The sequence below is a fragment of the Nyctereutes procyonoides genome, unplaced genomic scaffold (genome assembly GCF_905146905.1).
Source record: "Nyctereutes procyonoides isolate TBG_1078 unplaced genomic scaffold, NYPRO_anot_genome, whole genome shotgun sequence".
In the NCBI taxonomy this organism is placed as follows: domain Eukaryota; kingdom Metazoa; phylum Chordata; class Mammalia; order Carnivora; family Canidae; genus Nyctereutes; species Nyctereutes procyonoides.
Window position 1 is genome coordinate 66,545,143 of NW_026575142.1, and position 24,253 is coordinate 66,569,395.

Consider the following 24,253-nt stretch of genomic DNA (forward strand, 5'->3'; position numbering starts at 1 on the left):
TCCCTGTCCAAGTGGCCTTGTGGGATTTGGTCTGCACCTTGATCTATACTGTGCAAATAGCTCTAGCTAGGTCTTCTTGAAGCATCGTTTACGTCTTCAAGAAAAATAATGACATCTATATAAACAGAGCCATTAATTCTGTGTGGAACTTAGTGCGAGCTGTCTTCATCTCTGTCGTGTGCGTGGCAACGGTTGCATGTAACTGGCACGGGGAGGCCTCCAACCCCTTCGAACAGAGATGCTGGAGGTCATCTGTCTCTACCCCCCCAAGCTGGATGCAGGAATCCATACAGTTCCCCTGACTGGCACCCTAGAATGACGGCCACCTGTCAGAACCCGGGCCACGACTACAATGGGCAGGCTCAGGGGAGGTCACTGCATGATTATCAATTTAGAGCAATAAGGACTGAAAAGACCGAGTGAAACTTACTTGGGGGCGGGGGGGGGGGGGTTGGCTTAGTTTCTCTGTAGAACAATGAAACTAAAATCAATTCGAGAAACAAAATCCCCTCCGGGAAGAACTAAAACTAGTTTCAAAATTAAAGAAATTTTTATTAAAATGCTATTAAGATGTATGAAAAGCACAACCCTCCCCCCAATGTAAAAAAAAAAAAAAAAAAAAAGCAAGCAAGCAAGCAAACCAGGAAGTTGGGAATTGTTATGAGCCGTGAGAACGATAGTCTGCAATACTCTGCAAGACCGGGGTCTCAGTGTGTCGGGGCTAGGGCCCACCTTGGTGGAAGAAAATGTATTTTTGAAGATAAAAGCTTCAAGGAATTCTTTAGATATCTGTCAGGGGCCCTTTTAAATTTAGTCTTGCCTTGTACTCCGTGTAAAATATTTGTACAAAAATATAAAAGGCATGGCTTGATGTTTAACGTCTGTGTTTTATTGTTGTTGGCACCAGAAAAAGCTCATGTTCTATGTTATGTCACTGTACATACTGTAAACAAGACTGCATTAATATTGTTTTTATGAGTTTTTGTTTCAATGACTCTAGATTTTAAAAAATACATTCACAAACTACCTTATGTTTAAACACAATGATTCCCTTTTATTTCTTAACTGTACCCAAAATCCCACAATAAAAAAATCATTTAAAGCTGTGTGTTTCGAACTCATCACTTGGAAATCGAAACAAAACATAACATAAAAACAAAGATCAGTTTGCAACATAATTTAAAGAAGCTTCTGGTTTAAAATACCACAGCAGCAATATAAAGAGCTGGTGGCAATCACATTTGGGGATGAGGCCCAAATCAATATATTTTGTCCACGTCAGCATCCAATTACAGTAGTTGCTAAATTCAATCCAAAAAGTTATTGCTGAATCTGTTGCATGGAATTTGCGAAGATAGTACTGTTCAGCAGCAGAGCCATAGCAATAAAAATGAGAACGGGAGGGTTTCATTGCTTTTGAGAGCTAAAGGGACCATGATGAGGACATCTTGGTGATCGCCTTGAAGATAATCCCCAATTCCATTATTGTGTGTTACCTGTTTAAAATAAATGCAAATGATAACCACCTTTACAGGAGGGGCATAATCCTCTAGGTCAGAAACTGGAATAATTCCCCTGCCCTTCCCCCGATTGCCCAAACCACCAGATTGAAATGGCTCCATTTTCCTAACGTGTATTTCGTTCTCATTAATAGTACATCAGCTGCTAATGTATTTAGGCAAAAATCAGTAGGATCACAGACTTTGAAAAAAAAAAAATCTGTTTACAGTGATTGTTTTCTCCAGAAACCAGCCACATTAGTTTTTACTGATGTTGGATTTTTTTTTTTTTTGAATTTTTGAAGAACAACAATTTGGTCAACTACTGTTTTGTTTAAAAAATATTAAATACGCCTGAGATTGCCAGTTGAGCTCTCTATATGTCTCCTGGAGATAACACTGCTGTGATGAACCGTGAAACAAAACAAACGAAACGAGGTAGGTTAAAACAGGAAGCGCAACACAGATATCGTTTTTGCAACACCTCGATACCACAGGCGGCCATGCTTGTAGCTTTGGAAAAAAAAAACCCCAGACAGTCACATAAAAGTTCAAATCATTCGAGTAAGAGTTTATAAGGACACGAGTCAACCTGAACTAAATACATACATATCTCTGCACAAATGTTGTTTACCGTATGTTGGGTAATTTGGAGGAAGGTAAAATGATTAGGGTCTCAGAATTTTGGCCAAAGCCTTGCTTTTAAGTTCTATAAAATCTGAACCAATGATGCCTGCTGTATCTCAGGCAGGCTTAGTAGTCTAGTCCCTTCTCTCACCAACCCAGAGAGAACACAGGCAGCTCAGAAACATTTATTATTATTATTTTTTTTCAGTCACAGTTTTCATCTTGAGAAAGTGGCACCCTCAGGAGAAAGCTGGGGATGACCAGAGCCTGGATGTCATTCACTCCCCGATTCCCAGAAAGAACTCAACAAAGTCTCACTCCTAATGAAGCCCGAAGCAAGTGACCTCTTAGCTAGAGGCTTTGTGCATTAAAAAAAGAATGTGTGTGTGTGTGTGTCTCTCTCTCTCTCTCTCTCTCTCTCTCTATATATATATATATATATATATAAATTTTTTTTTTTAGTTTGTTTCCCAGAAGCTCTTTTTGTCCGACCTCATCAGTCATCCCATCTTTTGCCCTGATCTGTTGCATAATAGCTGAGGGAAAGTTGTGTTACAGAGTCCCTCAATTGCTAGAGCCAACTCAACTCAATGGCACTACTACCCCATTCAACACATTCCATTCTGTACAGGGCCATATAAAAATAGGGCCTGTCAGACTTGCAAAAATGGTAGTTGATTTTATTAGTCTAAGGCTAGTAGTTTAGCCATTTAAAATCTATTTCCCCAAAGAGGGGAAAACTAGTATTTTTCTTCTCTTTTAAAAATTCATTAGCCAGTTGCTATCAAAAAGCAACCTTTTGGGTTGGTGAAGGCAAAAGAGTTCTAAAATTACCCCACTATGCAATTATGGCCTTCAGTGTAAGGAGATAAGGTACATTTATTGTGCTGTCTCTCACTATTTGAAATTGGAGATTTTACAACGTATCATATACTTAAAGCTAGCAGGCAGACAGAATTAAAAACAGACTCATTTTCTCGGTATGCATTCTCTCCCCAGTCTTACAAAGTCAGGGGGTAAAGAAAAAAGGTAAAAACGGAACAAAACTCAAAATCCACCATAACACAGCTTAATCATAAGAGCACACAATATTTGTTTCTATCCCTAACTCCGAAGGGCACATGATCCATCTTTGTCCACAAGACAACGCAGCATTCTTGGGGATCTCCTGGAAATTCCTGCCACCTTTTTCTCTCCTTCTCAACCAGGCTGCAACACTGCAAGATGGACCGTGGACTGTACCGGGACAGGTGGAGGAAGAGGAAAAGGGGAAAGCAGTATGTTCAACCAAGCCTTCTGATTCTGCCTCTAGACTGGCATTAGTCCACATGAGTTACGTTCTTTTTAATTAGAAATAACGCCATGAAGATAAGTGCCAAGTGCTCTTCTGTTACCAGTTCATCATGGAATTTCTGTTGAGGGTCATGAAAAACACTTGGCTACTTCCTCCAGATCGCACGGATGCAAAAAATACCTGTTTGAAATTAAAAAGAAGTTAGTTCAACTGCACGGTTGTTTCTTTTCCTCTCTTCTTCCACCGTCCATCCATTTTCTCTCACATGACCTATCCTTTCCACGTGTCAGCTCTTAAGACTCAACGGCTGGTGTTTATAAAAGTGCCTTTAAATACGGTGCATCCTCTCTAAACACGCCTGACGTTCTCACTACGATTGTTACTATGACTTATTGTGGCACTGGCCTTCAGGAACGTGGGAGGGGCTATATTTTGATTTGCGACATCCCTTCGGATGCGCGCATTTCAAAAGGGAGTTTCATGCTAGGTAATGTCCTAAATTCCTGGCCGAGGACACAACAGGTCCTTCGTTCATCTCTGGAAAAGCCACAGAGGGCTTCCCTTCTCTCCCTCATAATGACAAGGGGTCAGAGTTTAGGATGGAAGGGAATGCTTTCAAATTCCCAAAGTCAAGGGGGGGGGGAGTTTTGGGTCTACTGTCTACTATACAACTTAAGTTATCAGTTTTTAAAGTTAAAAAAAAAATGGTGTGGTCAGACAGGATAGGGTGTTTAATGCCTATTCACTTTGGTATTAAGAGTTAACCCTTGGCTTGTCTGCTGGTGCAGGGTGTATCCTAGGCCAAAGGAGATAATGGCATTAATAAGTAGAACCACAGTCCATTTGGTCTGGGTCTGTTAAATCGTTTTATCAAACAACTAAAAGAAGTGAGCAAAAAATAAAAAATAATAATAAAAAAAAGAAGTGAGCAAAATTTGGGTTACTGCTTGCTTGAATGTCAGTGAACCACCGCCCTGGGAAAATGATATTCTGGGCTGTGGCCTAGCCCTTCAGTCAGCCAATACTAAACTTTGGTGCACAGCAGTTACTTTTGTCACTAGTGTAAAGTCTCTGCTACTTCATTTCCACAACTCCTCCAGAAGAACACTGTCTCTCCCAACAACAACTTCTTAGGAAGTTCAGTGGAAATGCTTGTCATTCAGCTAATGCTACATACATATGTAAGTACAGCTACTGTTAGGGTCAATGAATCAAAACGGGGAAGCACAGAGGACCCATGGAAACACAGCGTGGAGGGGTGGTAGGAAGAAAGGGCTGCCGTTCTCTCCGGGCTGTGTGTACCCTGGGCTGTGAACCTTGGGCCCCCTCAGCCTGCTCCTGAGGGTTTGGGCAGGGCTTAAAACAGGCTTCCTGGGATGGGTCTTCAATGAACTGAAGTGTGGGGGTCTATGCCCACATCACTCTTCATCTCACGATCCCTTGAGACTGGGTTGGGCCTAGAATTTCACTGGGGGTCAGGTCTATTTCTTGGCATACTCTGGCCAGGCCCTGGAACTATCCCGGCCATCCACAGCTGCTGTCTACCCAGACCACACCAACTCAAGAGTAGCTGGCCAGGGTCAGATATAGTCTAGACTCATAGTCCCAGGGTTGGACTAGGACCCCATTCTGGCTTTGGGCAACCAAGATGGAGTAAGAGATGTCTGTCCGTTCAACCCATCATATTCTTTACTATAGGCACTTTGCCTGCTATTTGGGGACAGCATTTCTAAGTTGGCCATAGTCACAAAGGATGAATTCACAAATGAGCACAGTTTAGCTACTAAAAACTCTGGGTTAGTCTACAGGGAGGGAAAGGGAGAAAGCAGCACTGCTGCACAAATACCCTTCTGAGGCGACTGATCATGCCAGACGGACTCCCCCAATTTCACTGCAAAACAATCCCCTTATGACACTTCAGAAGAAACATGGCTGGAATGACACAGGATATGGCACTAGTTGAGTTTGTGACTGTGCATTTCTTAAGGAATGGGTGACATTTTGCAAAAGTTGGTATTTCTACATGTCAAATGTCTTACATTTAAGGTGAATATAATGTGATGGATTAGGTCCCCGTAGTGACTTTGTGAAAAGTCTCAAAGTGGAGTGTGAAGTCGACCCGCTGTGAATGATTGATGATGGGCCAACTCTCCCAAGTGCGGAGGAGAATTTGGGATGTCTGCTGAGTCATTATAAGGCCTTCAAGCCACAAAAGTTGCTAAGAGTTTCCAAGAAATTTGTAGAAGTGTTAATGTCTTTTTAAATATGTGAATAATATATTTTGAGGGCTCACATGAACCAAACCAAATAATGCCATTTCAAGATAATACTGTTTAACACAGATATGATTCAAATCAGTATAAAGGAAAATGAAGGTTTCACAGGTACCTGGTGGTCTCTTAAAATGCAAACACTAATGCAAATGTTGAAACGGATTTACCTTATCATTTCTTTCACATAGAAACTTTAACCTTTGAGCTCGCTTATGCATAAATACTCCATCCAAATGTCCTGTTTCCACTGACCGGATCTCAATAGCTTTCTCGCCCCAGCCCATTATCTGATTGGAATGAATGTAGGCTGTCAAAAGGAATTTCCAAAACTGCATTAAAAACATTAGATGGGCAATAACTCACAGCATCTGTTCACATCTTAACCACAAAAATGACAAACGACTTGAGATAAACAGACAAAGCAAGTCTTACAAGTGTTATTCACAGACTTTTTTTTGTTTTGTTTTGTTTTTTTTTGTTTTTTGGTTTTTTTTTTTGTGGAATCAAATGGTTGTTTCACATTTCTTGACTTTCGTTTCATTTGGGGGGTGTAACTGCTGAAGGAGATAAGGAATGGTTAACCTACCCACGGACGTGGGCATTTCTCCCCATTGAAGCACCACATCCTTAGTTATCCGGCCATAGGTGTTTACATACACCCCCTCATCCTCATAGCAAACGAGCATTTCCATTCCATCTGTTTTAGGCAAGATGACAATGGCATGAGGAGTGATATTGCCCTGAATCTAGGAGACAAAGAAAGGCCAGGCATTATTCTTTTTTAAAAAATAAGACAGCGTCTTGACTATTAATCACTAAGAATTGCAAAAAAGAGTGTCCCCCCCCCCCCCGCCCAACCACGTTCATTCTAGAAAATGACATTTTGCTTTGCTTTGCTTAATTTAACCACGGACCTGTCAAATGCCCTAGTATACAAATACAAACTCAGGCACCAGGTCAAGAATCCAATTTACCTGGTTCCTAAAAACAACAACTGCAAGTATGGGACACCTACAGAGTGCAGAGCACTGGGCTCTTCCCATACATGATTTCTAGTCCTTAGAACAGTTCCCCATGGGAGGAACCATTCTCTATAGACGAGGCATCTGCATGTCAGAGGGGTTAGGCAGATTGGGCAAAGCTGCACTGGTATTTTGGTGGTAGAACTGGGATTTGAGCACATGTCTCATGGCCGTAGTAATTATGTGTTGTCCATCTACTTCTAAAAAAGATGAGGGGAATGCAGACCAGCTGAATCTGATGGAAATAGCCTAAATGGGGTCAAACGGTGAGGCCCAATGCCTACCAAAGAGGCCCTGAGCGTACAACAGACTGTTCATCTGTGTGCCTAAACAGGAAAATCCAAATTAACAGCTCGTTGAGAAAAAAACATTTAAAGTGACCACTCTATTGGAATAAATAAACACAGATGGGCTTTTGGAGAGGAGATGCGAGCTGGGACACAGCAGTGAGCGCTGTGTGTGCGCATGTGAGAGAGACTGTGTGTGTGTCACGTATCGGGGCAACTTTTTTCAATATTCGTGCTTTGTTTTGCAGTAAAGCCTATAAACTCTCAAAAAATCCCAGTCGGCAATAGATGGGGCCTCGGACTTTCCTGACAGTGTCTACTGTATGTTGGCCTTGGGATCACACGCAGGAAACACAGCTTGCACTGCGCCAATCCCAGTAAGTGAAACCATGTGCAGTATTTCTGTTTCACGGTCAGATTTTAGGCCATGTTCCAGGATTATAATATGAAGACGATAATTTGCAGGGGCTTGTGCCAAGTACCTTAGAGGTATTCTCTCATTTAATGCTGAGGACAACCCTCTGGGATAAGTCCTTTCACCCCCATTCTGCAGATGGGAAAGCTGAGGGCTGGAGAGACTGTCCAGTATGCCGGGGTGTGCACTCCAGTGTCTGATTCTACTACACGACACTCCCCTCCAGTTGGAGAGAGGAACAAAGACAGCAAAAGGAGACCACTGACTTTCCAAGGAACATGAACCCATCTCCCTTCAAGAACTGAAAACATGGAACTTGTCCATTGTACCCTTGCTTAAAAAACACAATTTATGTCCCTGAAGGAAAAATATCATATGCATTTTAATCTAAAGTCCAGAGAGGCAACATGTCCAGTAAATGGCAGAGAACTGCCTTTAAGTGCTACTCAGTTTCAAGCATTTGTAAAAGTTGGGCAAAAATTAGCCCAACTTCTACTAAAAATGTGCAAGAACGAATCTCCTTCTACATGCACATGGTTGCACAGAGAGCCCGGGCGGCTTACTTCCAGAAACTTACATGAGACGGTATGTAGATATCATAGGAGTTTCCTGAATCAACATCAATTACATGGAAACCAGTGTGTGAGCCAAAAATAACCTTTAATCTTTGACCTTCTTCTACCGTGAGGTCAACAAGCAGTGGCTTGTGCTGGAGATCTGCAAAAGACTTTAAGAAGCACCCCATGAGTGTCCACATTGTTCAAAGAGGTTATCTTAATTTTGTCTTTTAGCTAGAGCCTGGTGAAGTTAATGTCTGACTTTCTTATGTTGAAAAGCCAGATTTCTCTTTCAGCTTTAGGTCTATTCATATTCTGGCCCTAGGGAGAAGGGTCTAGCACCCATGTGTGGCCCCTTCCCCACCTCTTGTCCTTTAGGGCAGAGAAGTGGTTTACAGTTGTCAACTCTGACCGTGTCGTTATACCTGAAAAAGTTGGCACCTGGGTGCTGCTGCTCTTTTCCTATTTCTGGCTTTTCCCCCTGGAGAAGGTCCAGCCACTTCTCTGGTGCCTTTCCTTCCCATGGAACAGCAGGACCCAGGCATGACCATGACCTTCTCAGAGACAGCCTGGGGTGGGCTGCTGGGCCAGCTCTGTGCTAATAAACCTGTTCAGAATTAAGGCGTATGCTCTGTTCTGATTTTCCTTCAATGACTGAGTGGGCATCAGATTGGCACCTTCTTTTAAACTCATTTGAGATCTGAGACTTAGGTTTGGCCAATCAAGAAGCGGGGGAGGCTGGAACATCGTAAGACTCATGGCTTAAGTTGGCCAGTTGGGCTTAACGAGGAAGGAAAAAGAGAGCTCCAGCCAAGTTTATTGAGGTTCTTGAATCCAGAGCCCGAGCCCCAACTAGCTGTCAAGCATTATTCCTCTGTTTTCTTTTGCCGTTATTTCAGGACAGTCTACTTTTTCTAGGGCTTTGGTGTCTGGGAGAGAATCTGTAAAACCACAAGTGGCTCAGCTATCATGCCACCGCCACCCAGTGGAGCCCTCTTTCTTCATTTTTTTGCTAATGGAGTCTCACAGAAGGGGAGGCTCCAGTCTTTCCTGTTCTAGTCTTGGCCTTGGCACTGCCCTCCTGCCAGGCTGGGCGTGGTCTACTCAACACAGCCTTTTGCACCCCCTCATTCACTTTGGCTGGTAAACTGATGGCCGTAACTTCCGAATTGGAATGGGAAGGGACCCTGCCTGGAAAGCTTTTGTGGACTGAGATTTTGGCACAATGGCAGCACCACTTTAGCTTTTAGGTGTCACCCCTTAAATGTTATTACTAACTTAATACAGTCTAAAATTTCCACAAAAGTGCAGTTATGGAGGAAGCCCATTTCCATTGATGTATCATCTGTCTTCCTGAGCCCATCAGAAATGAGCCTTTGCGCCAAGGCAACAAGACGGCCTCAAAGAGCACCTTACGGTGTTCCCAAGGCAGCTTCTGCCCTCACATGGCCTAAGGGGCAAGAAAGAATACATAAAGGGGCCAAGGAAGATCAAAGCCACAAGGGTGGGGAGAAAAAGTGAGGGCCAATGTGCTATGAAGAAAGTGAGAGGTACACAGGCAGAGAGACAGGGGACAGAGATAAAGTCCCATGGGCTCTGCACAGAGCTGCAGCCCTGCAAACACCCAAGTGCCTGCACGTACTGGTCCTTCTGGCATTTGGGGGTCAACTTTCACGAGCCGGGGTCCACAGTGCTAGCACATCCTCATCCCACTCCTGTTGAGTGTCATGAGTGACCAATCCAACCATGGTGGTTATAGACTCAGATAAGGGCAAAAATGAAAAAGCAGAATGCAGAGAAACTAAGCCATTTCCTTACGTAACTACATTCAGCACTCATTTCAGAGAAGTCCGATAACACTGGGGATACATAGGCATCATGTGAGTTTTAGGGGCTTTACCCCAAAGGCTTATATGGATGACAAGATTTGGAGACACGGTTCATCCTTGAGATCTGGTGCTGCTGTTGGTATGCCTTTCTCAGACAACATATCAGAGTACTCTAGTTAGCTGCCTTTATAACGACTCTCGTTGCCTAATATCATGGTTAGTGCTTTGCCCAGTAGCCACGCCCCTCAGAGATGATTCGTAGACCTGAAATGGAAGAGGGCGCACCCTAATTTTTCCCCATTCACCCACCCTCTCCAACCCCGGTAAATTTTATAGCGCTTATTAGTGCTTAGTCTTTGCTTTTGGAAGAATAAGTCTAAGAGTACCTATACTTTAAAAGAGGCTTATTACATATAGAAAAATTGGTTCTAGTCAATATGCAAGACTGTTAACTGGTGCAAACCTAAAATTAAAAAAAAATCCCTTCTTTAGGGAATCGGCGTGCCTGCTTACCTTAAATGCCATGAACTTATGATAGGGTTTAGGAGCCCAAGCATATATCTCCACAGCATTCTTTAAGGCAATCACTAGGAATTTAATCCTTTCATATTTAACTGTAATAGACAAATTATGAATTAGAACAAGGATACCAACTTATTCAGGTTTTTGTATTAACGTATGTGTAAACCACGATACGTAAATATGTAACTGATGGTGATGCTCTTGGTGTGAGATTTGCTCATAGATCCAGATTGAACTTTCTTTTTTTTTTTTATTGGAGTTCAATTTGCCAACATATAGCATAACACCTAGTGCTCATCCCATCAAGTGCCCCCCTCAGTGCCCGTCACCCAGTCACCCCCACCCCCCTGCCCACCTCCCTTTCTACCACCCCTAGTTCGTTTCCCAGAGTTAGGAGTCTCTCATGTTCTGTCTCCCTTTCTGATATTTCCCACTCATTTTATCTCCTTTCCCCTTTATTCTTAAACCACTTGGTCTGCAGAATACTTGGGGCCTTTTGCTTTATACTGAAGGCTCCTTTTTTCATCTGAAGGCTTAGGACACTCTTTAATCACTAGGTCTAGATGTCAATGATTCGTTGCGATAAGAATCTGCACAATCACCTTCATGTTCCCCTCCTGGCTCTTACAGTCATCCACATGCAAGAAGCTGAGGGCTGCCATGGCCAAATGGTAGAAGAATTAGCAAGAGGGTAGAGACATAAAGGTGGCCATTTGCTTATTATCCAAATTTGAACTCCAGTTATTAGGGATTTATAAGTGATGAGTGCCTCTATAAAGAAGGCCCTTACATCGATCCCCCTCTCCATACACTGCAGGCGATTGTAGCAAAAGGACTGCTGTGTATGAACCAGAAAGCAGGCCCTCAGCAGACACGGAGTCGGCCAGCACCTTGGTCTTGGACTTTCCAGCCTCCAGAACTGTGAGAAATAGATCCCTGTCGTTCATGGTGTCTGCCATAGCAACCTGGACAGGCTAGGACGGTACCCGTGGCAGTCATTTCCTTTGGGGGAATATTTGAATGAAGAGAGCACTCGTGTCCTACAGAAACTGGACAGCCCATGGCCAAGAACCAAATTCTTGCTCTCTGCGCTCTTTTTCTGTAGTGTGCCCCTTCTGTTTACATGTTCTGCCTTTCATATGCTTTCAACTACCTCCTTGGCCATTTATTTCCATATTTCTAAATAACAAGCTTATAATGTGATTTCTTGATTTTCTTCAGTTGCAGGTATTACCGACTGAGTTGAGAGTCTGGAAACGATTTAGTCTCTTATGACCGTCTCCTCTCTCTAGTTTCTTTTCTCACATACACGTTTCTTCCTCCCCCCACACCACTAATACAATTATGGTTCAGATTTTTGGTTAAATCAAGATTCCATGTTGAAATGATTATTGTTCTCATGTGAGGCATCTAGGATGCCACAGTCACATTTCCTTTCTTGTTCTCCCTCTTTCTTTCCCACTTCATTCTTCTCCATGCGTCTATCTCTAAGCACACGTAGACTTGCTGCTGGTGCTGTAAATGCCTTCCATGTGGTCAAACGGGGCAGGTAATCTATTCATGACCTTTTCTTTTCCCTGGAGACATCCCTTTTGGAAACGCTCCCTTGTCTCACTCTACTTGGACTGATTTCTCTCTAGACCTAAGACAGAACTGTCATTCACATTTCCTTCACCACCATTCTGGGTATTTTCTTCCCTTTTTAACCTTTTATGGCTTTATTTTGATGGAATACATCAGTTAGTAGTTTCCTGAGAAATACTGTATGGAACATAAATGTTGTGAGACCCTGCACGTCTGAAAGGGTCTTCACACTGCATTCAAAGTGGACAAATGGTTTGGTGGTGTGATGGTTAATTTTTTGTCAACTTGACCCAGCCACAAGGTGCTCAGATATCTGGTCAATCATTGTTCTGAGTGTGTCTGTGAGGGTTTTTCCGGATCATACTAATATGTGAATGGGTACGCGGAGTAAAGCAGATTGCCCTCTCCATATGGATTGGCCTCATCCGGTCAATTACAGGCCTGAATAGAGTAAAAAGATTGAGTAAGAGAACACCTCCTGCTTGACTGTTGAGCTGGGAAACTGGTCTTTTCCAGACTTCAGATTGGGTCTGAGACGCTGGCTCCCCTGGGTTTCCAGCTGGCCGGCCGCAGATCTTGGGATTCTTAGTCTCTTAAGTCTGTGAAGCAACTTCTAGAGTAAACCTCTTTCTACAGAGAGAGCAGGTATACACACACGTATATGTATTTATATACACACATACGTATACACACCTCTGTGTGTGTGTGTGTGTGTGTGTGTGTGTATCCTACTAGTTCTGTTTCTCTGGAGAACCGTGGTTAATCGGATGGCTTATAAAATAACTAGTTGGAGGCTTTGTTTCATCTTCTTGGAAGCTTCTAGTATTGCTACTAAATCTCAAGCCACCTAATATAGAAACTTTATTTATAATCTGGAAGCCTTAAAGACTTCCTCATTTCCTGGGTCCTGAAATGTCATGTTAATATATCTTCATGTGAGTCCTTTTTTTTTTTTTTTTTTTTTTCATTCACTACACTGGGTATTCACTGAATCCTTTTATTTTTTTATTTTATTTTTTCACTGAATCCTTTTAGTTTGCGATTTTTAGTTCTAGAAATTTTCTTATATTCCTTCTTTGATACTTTCCTCCATTTCCAATTTGATTTTCTCTTTTTCCTAAACTCGTATAGATTTTGAAGCACTTGGACTGATACTTTTACTTTCTGACTTTCTGTCTCCTTTCTGATCTTTTTCTTTTCTTTCCTTTTCTTTTTGTCCTACTTTCTGGGAGATGCCTCATCTTTATCTTCCAATACATCTACTACACTTTCTATACCTGCCAATATATTCAGTTTTCCAAAATTTTTTTCTTGTTCTCTGAGTGACCTCCTCCGACCCTGCTCCAACTTTCTTCTTAATGGTCCCTGTTCTTCTCTTCTGGAAATAGTTTTTCTAATCTCCCTGAAGTTATTACAGTTTCTTTTTAATTTTCTTCCATTCCTCATTATCTTTGTTTCCTCTAAAGTCCTTTCTTTCTGTTTAAGTTTCCTTCCTGTTAGTGGATGTCCCTGCTTCTAGTACACGTGAGCTTACCCACTGCTGGGCTTCAGCTGTAGGCGGTGAGATAGCAAGCTTTTCCACGGCACTTTAAATGTTACTACCTGGATACCTTTTCTTCTGGCCATTTAGTTTCTCCAAAGACAAATCTTTCAGTCTCTTGCTTGGGAATATAAGTATGGCTGCCAACACTCTGGGAGCTAAAGAGGGAAAACGTGTGTGTGTGTGTGTGTGTGTGTGTCTGTCTGTCTGCTCTGGCAATCCTATATTCACACAATTCAGACCGGCTGTGCCAACTTTTCACGCTCTGTTGAGTGGGAGAGAACTTGCTGCCTCTCACCCTTCCAATAATCCTTCTGTTTTCAGTTCCATTCACATATACCTGCATCTCAGACAGACCTGGCCTCTGACCCTGGGCTTTTCTGGGTTCTGTTAAGTGGCTGGATTGTTTTTGATGACTTTCCTCACTGCAGGCATAGAATTCAGCATTTCTTGGTCACCTAGGCTAGTAACTCGTCAACCAACTATTCTTGTTCAATTCTGTTGACATCTCTTGTTTGCTGGTTTCTCATCTCTTTGTCCTTGTGGGTTTATGGCATTTTTTTTTATTCCTTTGCTGTCATTTTAATGGGTATTTAGGAAGGAGTAGAGATAAATGTTTAAACTGGAGCATAGGACTTTAGTCTGAATGTGCTCTTTGAACTTCATCAATCTGACTTTTGGGAAACAATGCAAGTTTACTGAAAGTTCCAACGTCTTAAACTTGTAACAAATACATCATCAATACCTGACAAAAAAGAAATGGGATGAAGCTTAAATTGAATAATTAGGATTGAGTAAACAATTCCATGTCTTTACACTTACCAACTTTGTAATGTATGCAGCCTTCCAAGTCCCCAACCGTGATCCAGCCTTGTTTCTTTTCTACTTCTGGGTCATTGTGTAGTATTCTGTTTCTTAACCATGAAAGATAGTAAACTCGTAGTTTGTTCTTCTTTCCTGTTGAAATAATAGAGCTCTAATTTCAAGCCTGTGACAGCCTTTTCTCTCAGTCCTTCCCTAAAATCTCTATTTTATTTTATTCATTTATTTTTATTTTATTTACAATCGTGTATGTGTGTGAAGGCACAAGAACCAGTGTGCCCGGCCTCATCAAGGTGTTGTCTATGCCAACAGTTCCAAGTGTTTTAGGCAAATAACCATTTTATAATTTGTCTTTACCTTCAGGTTGTTTCTTATTTGAGAAGCTGCTCTTTGTCTTCTCAATGCAAAGGGAAGTGTCGAGTCGAGACCTAATTCTTGCAATGGAAGAGTTGGTCAGAGTTCCAGAACATTCTAGATCTAATTACACAAAGGAGTGTCGATAACTGGACATTTTAACACGCTTATGTGTGACTGTCTCTCTCACCTTCTAACCTAACAGCATATGTTAATGGAGAGCCTCTTATTTGCCTTCTCTATTACTTTGAAGATGACAGCTGGGCGTAGTTTTCTTTTACCTGACTAACAACAACAACAACAAATTATAAGGAGAAAAAAGAAAAAATTTTAATGAAGGCAACCTAGGCTCAGCAGAGAACCCTGGACATGTTGATGATTCTGAGATCACTGAAGGAAATACCAAACAAAAATAGTAGAGAAAAGATATATGTACTTGGAAAAAACCCAAACGTGTACTTGGGAAAAAACAAAGTTCCCTTTGGTAAGGTGCTTCTGGAGTGAGGAATTTTATGATAAGAAAACATCTTAAAAATGTTGAGGAGTACACAGGAGCAAAATTTAATATACTCTGTAAGATGATCTGAGTATCAGATAAGAAAGCATTCCTTGGGGTGGCCCTTCCTTTTTCGGGGAGGCAGGGGAGATGGTGTCTCCTAGGTGATCATTTAGGCCTGTGGGTTATACTTCTTGGGTCCTTATTTTCCCTTGATTTCCCTTAGGCATCAAAAGATGTTTTATATTTTACAGATGTGATAAGAAGAAAATTTATTAAAGCATCGCACACTGGATTTGCAGGACAGTGCATTCGTGAGTTAAGGGAATCACTGGACAGTTACTATTCCTTTTTGTAGCCAGTGGCACAGAATTGATCCCAAGAGCTAGGCTGAGCACAAAGGTCATGCTTCCTCTTTCCTATGCCAGTGCAGATCTGATGGCAGTTCAAGAATCATTTGCTCCTATTTTCATTCTCTTCTTTTGCCATCTTTACTTCATGCTAAGAGGAGATGGTTACTTTTTTTAAGAATGGGAACATGTCATTCACAACAGAATGAAGCCTGAATGTGAATTTTCTGGTATCATTTCCACTCTTGGTAGGTGAGTGACAGATGTACTGTTTTAAATGGGATTTGTGAAAGGAAATTAGTGAAAGGGAATAAAGGGAAAGGAGAGAAAATGAGTGAAAATGTCAGTGAAGGAGACAAAACATGAGAGACTCCTAACTCTGGGAAACAAACAAGGGGTAGTGGAAGGGGAGGTGGGCGGGGGTTGGGGTGACTGGGTGACGGGCACAGGGGGGCACTTGATGGGATGAGCACTGGGTGTTATGCTATATGTTGGCAAATTGAACTCCAATTAAAAAAAATAAAAAAAATAAAGGATTTGGTAGCCTAGCAGTCAAGTAAGCAATTAACCAGAAAAGAAGACTATACCGAATTAAGCTCAAATGATAATACAAGAAGAACTTACTCAGCTAACTCTTTTTGGGGGAGAATAAAAAGAGATATAACTCTTGAGTATTCCGTGGAAAGGTAAAAGAAAGGGAATTGTAGCCTCAAGTGAAGGCAGCTTTTCAAAACAGAAATATGGCTCAAGAGCTAAAGTTTATTCAAGGTTGAACCCAGTAGCTCTGTGTTTTCTCCTTGTGAAACAATGGCAGAGTATAGAGCCATAGTTCTCAAACTTGGCTGCACACTGGAAACACCTCAGGAAGTATGATGACTATTGATACCTGGGCCGTACTCCCAGGGATTCCGACCCCCAGGTGTCGGGTGCATCCTGGGTTTTCCCCACCCATTCAAGTGGTTCTAACGTGCACAGGTGCAATGGTTTCATACTGGATGGGATGGGAAGGCAGGGGTATGAAAGGGTCATTGTTTATTAAACTTCAAACATCATCAGAAAGCAAAGAACTTTCAATAAACACAGACTCTTTTAGACTTTTATATTGTTAACTTGTCAGTAATAAGGCCTTCACTTCTGTGTCCCTAGTTCTTTAAAGTTCTTTTTTGGGGACCAGAAAGCTGCATAGCGTAGCGGTAACGATTCCCACATTCGAATCTCTTTGCAGACTCAGCCACCCAATGGGCCGACTGCATGTGCTGAAACATCAAAGGGGGATAACCTAGAACGGTTCTTGAGAGAAAAGAGACCAGAGAAGCTTCTGCTTACAACATTTTCCACTCTGGGAGGCCTACATTTTGATACTCTCCACCCAAGAACAGGTAGCAACGACCAGAGCTCAGACCTCAAAAGCTCCTTGCTGAGTCCCGGCAGAGGTTAAAGCCCTATGAACATCCAGCCTTTGTGCTACGTCGGCCTGATTCAGAGATCATGGAGAGGTGAGAGGTTTCCCTTTGGAGGGTGGGATCCCCAGGTGATCTCACTCTGGCCCGCCTGCTATAATTCCTCGTGTCACTGTTAGCCAGGAGGACAGCGCTTGCTGCTTTTTCAGAACGAAGGTGATGGCCTTTCCCACCCGTGCAGACCCGGAGGTCTCGGTCATCCCAGTAACATACCTGATATTGTCACCAGGACATTCAGTCCCTCTAGCACGTCCATCTGCTGAAATCGCCTCCGGTTGATCAGATTATAGACTTTGCCTTGCCCACTCCGGTCCAAAAGCATCAGGCCATTTTCTGTTCCCACCAGGAGGTTTACACCTGCAAATTGAAGGAGCACCTCGAGACTGACTTTTTATGTGCTTCAACCTTCTGCATGCGGGGTCCCTGTAAAACCTGAGAAACTGTGGCTTGTTAATATAAACTAATGGGCAAGTAGGTACCACAGTAGGGAGTGAAGAAGTAGAGGCTCTGTCACGGTAATTAAATCACTGTCCCTCCGGTAATAAAATTAGTTTTCTTTTATAAAGTGGTAGCAGCATTCATTACATCCGGCCGTTTACTACCTGGTGTAGAGTCCTTCTCACGAGAAGCCTTGGGCACAGCTGCGACACCGGCACAACTAGCCTTCCCCAAGGTTTATCCCCACCCCTGTTCATGCAGGGATTTCGAGCCTACCCGCCCTCAACATACAGCAGGGTGCCCTATTTCCATACCCCACTGGAAGGAAAGCCCTTCCTCCTTCTGACACCAAAGCTCACCTATGTCTCATACCCTCAAGTTTCTGCTGTCAGGGAAATGACAAGCCACTGCAAGTGGAGGTGTCAACAGCCTGGGAGTTGTAAGGGACCACCAGGTATCTAAACCTCATGCAGCCCATCTCTCGTACCCTGTGCACTAATCCCTATTACAAAATCCCTAGCAGGTTAGTGGTCTTGTCTGGATAGCTGCCATCCTAAAAATTCGTCACTAGGCAAATTAACTCCACCTCCCTTGCCCTGCAACACACATGCACATTGAGGGTCCACTGTGCAGTGGACTATATGAACATGAACTCTCTAACTTCTCCTGCTTTTGTACATCTATTTTTTGATTAACATAAACGTCTATTCTTTTGCCCATAAATTATTCCATATTAAACATGACCATCTCGTCTCCTATCTCTTCCCCAGAGGACATAGCCTTACTCCCTCCATTGCATCTCCCATGAAATGGTTTCCAGCCTTCATCCACGTCTCTGAGCATCTCAAATGCTTTTAAAACTGTGGTACCCCAAAGTAGGCCGAGTATTTTATATTTTAGATGGATACAGATGGGTCCTTTTTTAATCAGTATGTAATGTTTGCAGTAACACGGACCAGGACTTTAATAGAATCTCATCCTACCTAAACTGCGTTTGAGGTCAGCTACAACCTGTGCATCATTTTCATAGGAACTTCTCAACTAAAAGGGAAAGTTCATCATGGGCTGCCCTTTTCGAAGTTTTATCTTGCCACGGCTGGCGTTCAACAATTCACTCAAATATGCTAGGCTGGCTTTTCCAGCTGTGAAATGGGGGGTGATGCCCTCATTCCCCTTACAGGATGTCGTACAGCTCACAGAGGTAGACTGTGGGGCGCGTCACACAGTGCTGGGCACACAGTGGGTGTGTAGTAAGTGGTAGCTTGTACTGTTGTTGACTTTAGTCCATCACTATTATGTGATGAGGCCATTTCGAGTCTCATCTTCATTATCTTGGGCATTAGGTTATCAGTTCTTGCTACATGTAAACCTGCTCTTGATCTCTCCTGAGGCCAAGACAGTCCGGAGTTGGGACTCTGACATCCATGATTCAGCCACTGCTCTGCTGATGGGAAGCTGCACAGGCTTCTAAGGTTTGAGGGTTGATGTATTAAAGAGTGGTAAAAAGCAGCACTTACCCCAGAGAGCTGCACAAAGTATTTCTGAGTTGAATCGTTTCTTATATTTTCTGATTTCCGGTGTGTCGCTATGAGGTCGAATGTTGGTTGGATTTACGTTCACCACTGAAATCTTTCTTGCTTCATTGAGTTTGGCCTGTTCTTGCCTAAGAAGTTCGCTAGTAAATAGAGCTTTGAGAAAAAGAATCAGAGAAGTCAGTGGCACCTTAGAAAACAACCAGTGGAGATACGGAGAAGGCACTTCAAAACACTACGATTTCTCCTTGTTTAGTGGGCATTACAGGAAAGGCAGAGAAACTCTGCAACTATGCACATTTTATACGTTGTTTTAGTAGAAGACAGTGTAAGTCATTCACAGAAGCGGTATTTTATCCATTAGTAAAACAGACTTATGGGTATGACTTGGGTGGTTTAGAGAACAGGTATTCATCTCACAAAATTGAACACAACTATCTCCTGTATCATACACAGGAAAGATCTACTTTTTAAAATTCTGTATCATCAACTGACAAACTGGCCGAAGCTTCCCCTGATGATTAGTGAGTTGCGTTAAGTCCAAAAAGCAAGACTCTGCTCTATATCAGCCAGACCCGGGTGGTAGGAAGCACACACCTAGAACTCAACACAACTCGACACGCACTTATTAACTGCCTACTGCGTGCACAGCATTGTACCCAGAAATTGCTTTTGAGAAGTATGCGGTAAGTTTGTAGGTCTCTTAGGAACAGCTTTTCCCAGGGCCCCTGGATACCTCTGGGTTCCTACCAGAAGCAAAATAGGAGAGATGAAAAAAAAAATGGAGAGAAAGAAGTTGTTTTAGAAATCCTACAAAAATAATAATGATAATAATAATAAAAATAATAAAAACAAAACAAAAGAAGAAAGACTTCCCTTTAAGGCAGGCCCTAAGCAGAAAATGGCTTAACTACTGGGCCAATAATTAATTTCTTTACCAGGTCGTACCGGACAGGAAAACCAAGCTGTTTCTAAAACATCCGGGCCTTCTTGCTTACCCGCAGCTGATGATTCTTCATCTTCTTCATCTTCATCAGTGGGAGATGTCTGATATACTCTGGGATCCACAAAGGGGGTGAAGGAGGCCTTCGTGCTGCTCCCCATACCGTACTAAACGATATGCAAGAGGATTAAGAAAAGCAGATAAATAAATTCTACGAGGATGAACAATACTAGGAATACTTAGCTTGGACTTTAAAGTGATAACAGATTCTTCAATTGTCCTCCTGGTCTTGGTTGCCAACAAGCCATTGTGCCTCTACAGGGCCTCATTAGTTGTCAGACTGCAAGAGTTGCAGTGAGCAAATTATTACATTTGGGACAATATGGTAAGATGGCCGTGGCCATAGAACTCCTCTCTCCCTTGAATAAGAACAACCTCACATTGACCATATAGTCTCAAGAAAGGCTGGCAATAAACGAAGTGACCACATAGTAGCGTTTCATCCCATACAGTCTGCCGAAGGCTCCCTCTCGGAGCCTCTGGGCCCTTGCACACTAGCCTGGTGATGTGAGTGGATTGGTATTGGCCTTAAGAAGCCTTAAAATCCTCAATTCAGGGGCAATTTCACCCAGGATGGAGTGTTTCTCCTTCCCGGAATGGTTTCCTTAAAAGGATACTTATATTTACACGCCTTATTTAGGGACTTCATGAAGATACTAGGTTTGTAGACAGTGCACACCTCGAGGGCTTACTGAAAAAATAAATCTCAAGGGCTTGCATGGCACCGTAAAGACATGAAGTCAAAACAGACTAGGGAACAGCAAGCTAAACATCAGGGCTTCATGGGGCGGGAGTCCGTGTTTCAGCTTTGCCAAAGAAGGTATAGTAACTACCTCCCCAGCCTGTCTGCCCTCTCTCTTCCCTCTCCCATACTCAAGTCCTTTTTAATATCACAAGCAGACCTGCATTCAACATTAAGAAATATCTCCTTTTAGGACAAATGTCTTTAACTAAACTTTTAGTTTTCAGCCTTGTTTTTAGGTTTCTATTTTAAAATAAAAACATCTCAAGACCCCTCAACACATATGGAGAAAATCACAAAGATCCAACCTGATTTCATTCAAGATTCCCCCCCCTCCACCTTATGAAATCAAAACCCTTTCATCCTCTACAAGGTAGGACTCCTTCCAAATAGAGGGCTTTCACATGCATCTTCTCCTTTGATCTACAGAAGTCTGTGAAGGAGGTGGCACAGGTACTGATATTCCCACTTGGAGCTGGAGCAGCAGCAGAATTTGAACCAGCAGCAGAATCATTTGAACGATTGATTGGACAATCCCACTGGGGTTCTTTTTGGTACCACGAGAGGGGTTCAGGCAAAGAAAATCTGCCCACATGGCGTGAAGTCGCCAGAGGAAATGCCGTGCCTTCCAATGCACCTGTGTGCTCTTTCCCTCGGGGTAAACAAAGCTCATCTGCTCAATAACTTCAGAACTCAAAGGGTATATCATAAAAAGTGGGTGGACGGCATCAAAAACACCAGTGCATATGCTTCATAATTCCCTTCGGGGCCTATGTGTGATTCACAGGACTATTCATGAAACATGACCAAGCACCATGAACTCATCCACTGGTCAAGGCTGGGTAACACCACCCACGAGCACTTCCTAACAGACTATTTGTTCAGGCTGTTTCCAGGGACTGTTTCTATTCAGGAAAGAGAGCATCTTATTTCTCCTTTCCCCATACAATTTGGAGTTTAGGAGGAGGAACGGTTGGAGAGCCTATTCATTGATTTCTGTCTTTCAATTAACAAATAATTTCAACCTCATTTTAGGTCAAACTTAGGTTGACTAAATTAATGTAAACATGACCCTCAACTATTGGCCTTGGGATCTCTATATGCTGAAGTTTCTATCACTGGCCCGGAAATTAGGAAATCCCAGTTCTACTTAGATTTGTCACAAACCAGTTGTGGCCCTGGGCAAGTCACTTAACCTCTCTGAGCCTCAGTATTCTCATCTGTAAAAACAGATTTTGGGCCAGATGGTACCTAAGAACTTTTTATCGCTGTGCTTCTATGATTTTCCTCTAGTTAAGTATTTGCATAAGCAGTTCTATGATAGATACCAACTGAACACATTTCAGGGAGCTTAGCAAGGCCTCATTCTTGAAGCTGGCAGGGTTTCAGGCCCCCTGCCCCTGCACCCTCGGGAGAGAACAGAGCTGTCCTGGCTGTTGCCCAGCACCTACTTCAGTCCCGGATTCCATCTCCTGGGAATGGGTGGACACGCGCCCCAGGCCCTCGGTTGGTGTCCCCGCTGGGGAATGGCTCTGCTGCACCAGGTCTGGGAGGTTGATGTGGCCGGCGAAGCCATTGCTGTCACTGTGGCCAGATCGCTTCTTCTCTCCAGATGTCTGAGGGGGCATAACACATGAGGAGCATTAGAGAGAGGGCAAGGGTCTCAGAGCCACATCCCTCCTCACACAGGACAGGCATAGTGGTCTCCAAATGGACCCGCTGGGCTGTGTGGGATGATAACATTCACATTTCTATTTTATTAAGAAAATAAAGAAGACGTTAAACTTTGTTAATATTTAGTATCTGGACTGACCATGGGGCCTTTTGCTTCTGCATGAGGAGCAGTCAGGGGTCACACGGATGTGGGGGTTCCCTGTGGGAAGAAGGGAATGCCATAGGCAGGTGGAGGGACTAAGCATCAGAGGTGTGCACCTGCCCGATCCCCTCCTGCAGTATTCGTGCGTACACACCAGCTGACCAGATTTGCAGATTATATTACCAGCTCACAATGACACAAACCCACAAGACATATACATGACCTGAGATATTGCTGAAACGAACAGGCTGAGATGAGATGATGCTAATAATCCATGTACCATGGGCCCCAAGAAAATTCAGAGACAGTATCAACCCAACTCCCAGGGCTCTTTGTCAGTCGTGAGATCAAAACAATGATTAATTAATCAGATCTGACAGGAGTTACCAAAAAAAAAAGTATTGAAATGATCTACAAATTATTTGAAACTACAAGTCTATGTCTGCTATCATTTTATTTATTTTTTATTTTTTTATTGGAGTTCAATTTGCCAACATATAGCATAACACCTAGTGCTCATCCCGTCAAGTGTCCCCCTCAGTGCCCGTCACCCAGTCACCTCAACACCCCGCCCATCTCCCTTTCCACCACCCCTTGTTTCCCAGAGTTAGGTGTCTATGTCTGCTATCATTAATCTGAATCTCCCACAAGCAATTATGGTGCCTTGGGGTAAAAAATGGAAGTCATCGTGACTAGCAAAGAATTTGAAATGTTTATAGCATCCCTTTTTCATGTCCTTTCCAGGATTACATACATATAACATATGCAGTAGGACACATGCATGATTTGTAAGTAAATACACTGTAATTATGGGGTCCTTGGGTGACTCGGTTGGTTAGGCGTCTGATTCTTGATTTCGGCTCAGGTCAGGATCTTAGGGCTGTGAGATCAAGCCCCTGCATCATGCTTAAGATTCTCTCTCTCTCTCCCTCTGTCCTTCCCTCCTCTCCCCCCCAACTCCTGTGTCTGTGCTACCTCTTAAAAAAAATACACTGTAATTATGTGCGATGGCCCTAAAATTTTTACTGACGGGACTGTATGACCTAAGAATTTGGAAACCACTGCTCTGGAGAGCAAAGCCTCCCAAAAATCCCAGGGAAGAAATACAAGATTAAAAGACAGCTCTGCTTCCGTAGGCCTGGCTTTCCAATTTATATTTATGCAACCAGCCCACCGAGGTTTCTTAGAGCAGACCTGACTTAGTAATGAGTCCCTTCTTCCCTTCTCCTTCCTTCCTTCCTTCCTTCCTTCCTTCCTTCCTTCCTTCCTTCCTTCCATCTAATATTACTGAGTGTCCACTAAGGGTAAAGCATTTTGCTGAAGGTGGAGGAATCAGCCAGGATCAGAGGACGCAGATAACACTCCATGCCTTCTTTGGGGCTGGCTGGCATGCGCTCACCAGCCTGGCTTCCCCCATCCAGAGCCTGTCCTCGTCTTGCAATGACCACTCTGGACCTGCTTCTGGTGACAAGTGAAAGGAGGCACTTTCTGGGGGAGGGGATGGGGTGCATGGAATGCATGTTACCAGGGAGCTTGAGAAATAACTGGAAGGCAGAGGCACCCTCTGTTTCTTGGCAACCTGCTCGTGGCCTGCAAGCTGCCCCAGCAAGGGGTATGCTCTGGGTTCAGTCTGTCCTGGTACCCACCCGCAACGTGTACTAGTGCCTGCTCTCTGAACGGAACACTTTGTCTTCTAAATAACATTGATGGGGTTCGGTCCTGATTCATCTCACCGTCTCCAATTTTATGTGTACTGGGCAGCTTTTCCTTCCTTCTAACTTCTGTTCAAAA

General features: G+C 43.1%; 1 protein-coding gene across 11 annotated transcripts in view; it reads right to left on the bottom strand.

The window, feature by feature from the left end:
• Positions 1-2,049: 2,049 nt before the first annotated feature.
• Positions 2,050-24,253, bottom strand: part of TNIK (TRAF2 and NCK interacting kinase) — a 375,104-nt gene continuing 352,900 nt past the window's right edge. For 6 of the 11 annotated variants that reach the window (XM_055308517.1, XM_055308515.1, XM_055308524.1 and 3 more), the window contains 10 exons: positions 22,098-22,262; positions 19,900-20,011; positions 18,887-19,057; positions 17,145-17,288; positions 14,272-14,406; positions 10,317-10,417; positions 7,995-8,144; positions 6,280-6,439; positions 5,861-6,000; positions 2,050-3,600 (listed from right to left, as the gene is read on the bottom strand). In XM_055308517.1, the coding sequence (XP_055164492.1) occupies positions 3,517-3,600; positions 5,861-6,000; positions 6,280-6,439; positions 7,995-8,144; positions 10,317-10,417; positions 14,272-14,406; positions 17,145-17,288; positions 18,887-19,057; positions 19,900-20,011; positions 22,098-22,262 (1,362 nt within the window). In that variant the 3' untranslated portion in view covers positions 2,050-3,516. Of the gene's footprint in view, positions 3,601-5,860; positions 6,001-6,279; positions 6,440-7,994; positions 8,145-10,316; positions 10,418-14,271; positions 14,407-17,144; positions 17,289-18,886; positions 19,058-19,560; positions 19,648-19,899; positions 20,012-22,097; positions 22,263-24,253 lie in introns of all 11 variants that reach the window. The other 5 variants (XM_055308516.1, XM_055308514.1, XM_055308513.1 and 2 more) reach the window with 1 other exon arrangement.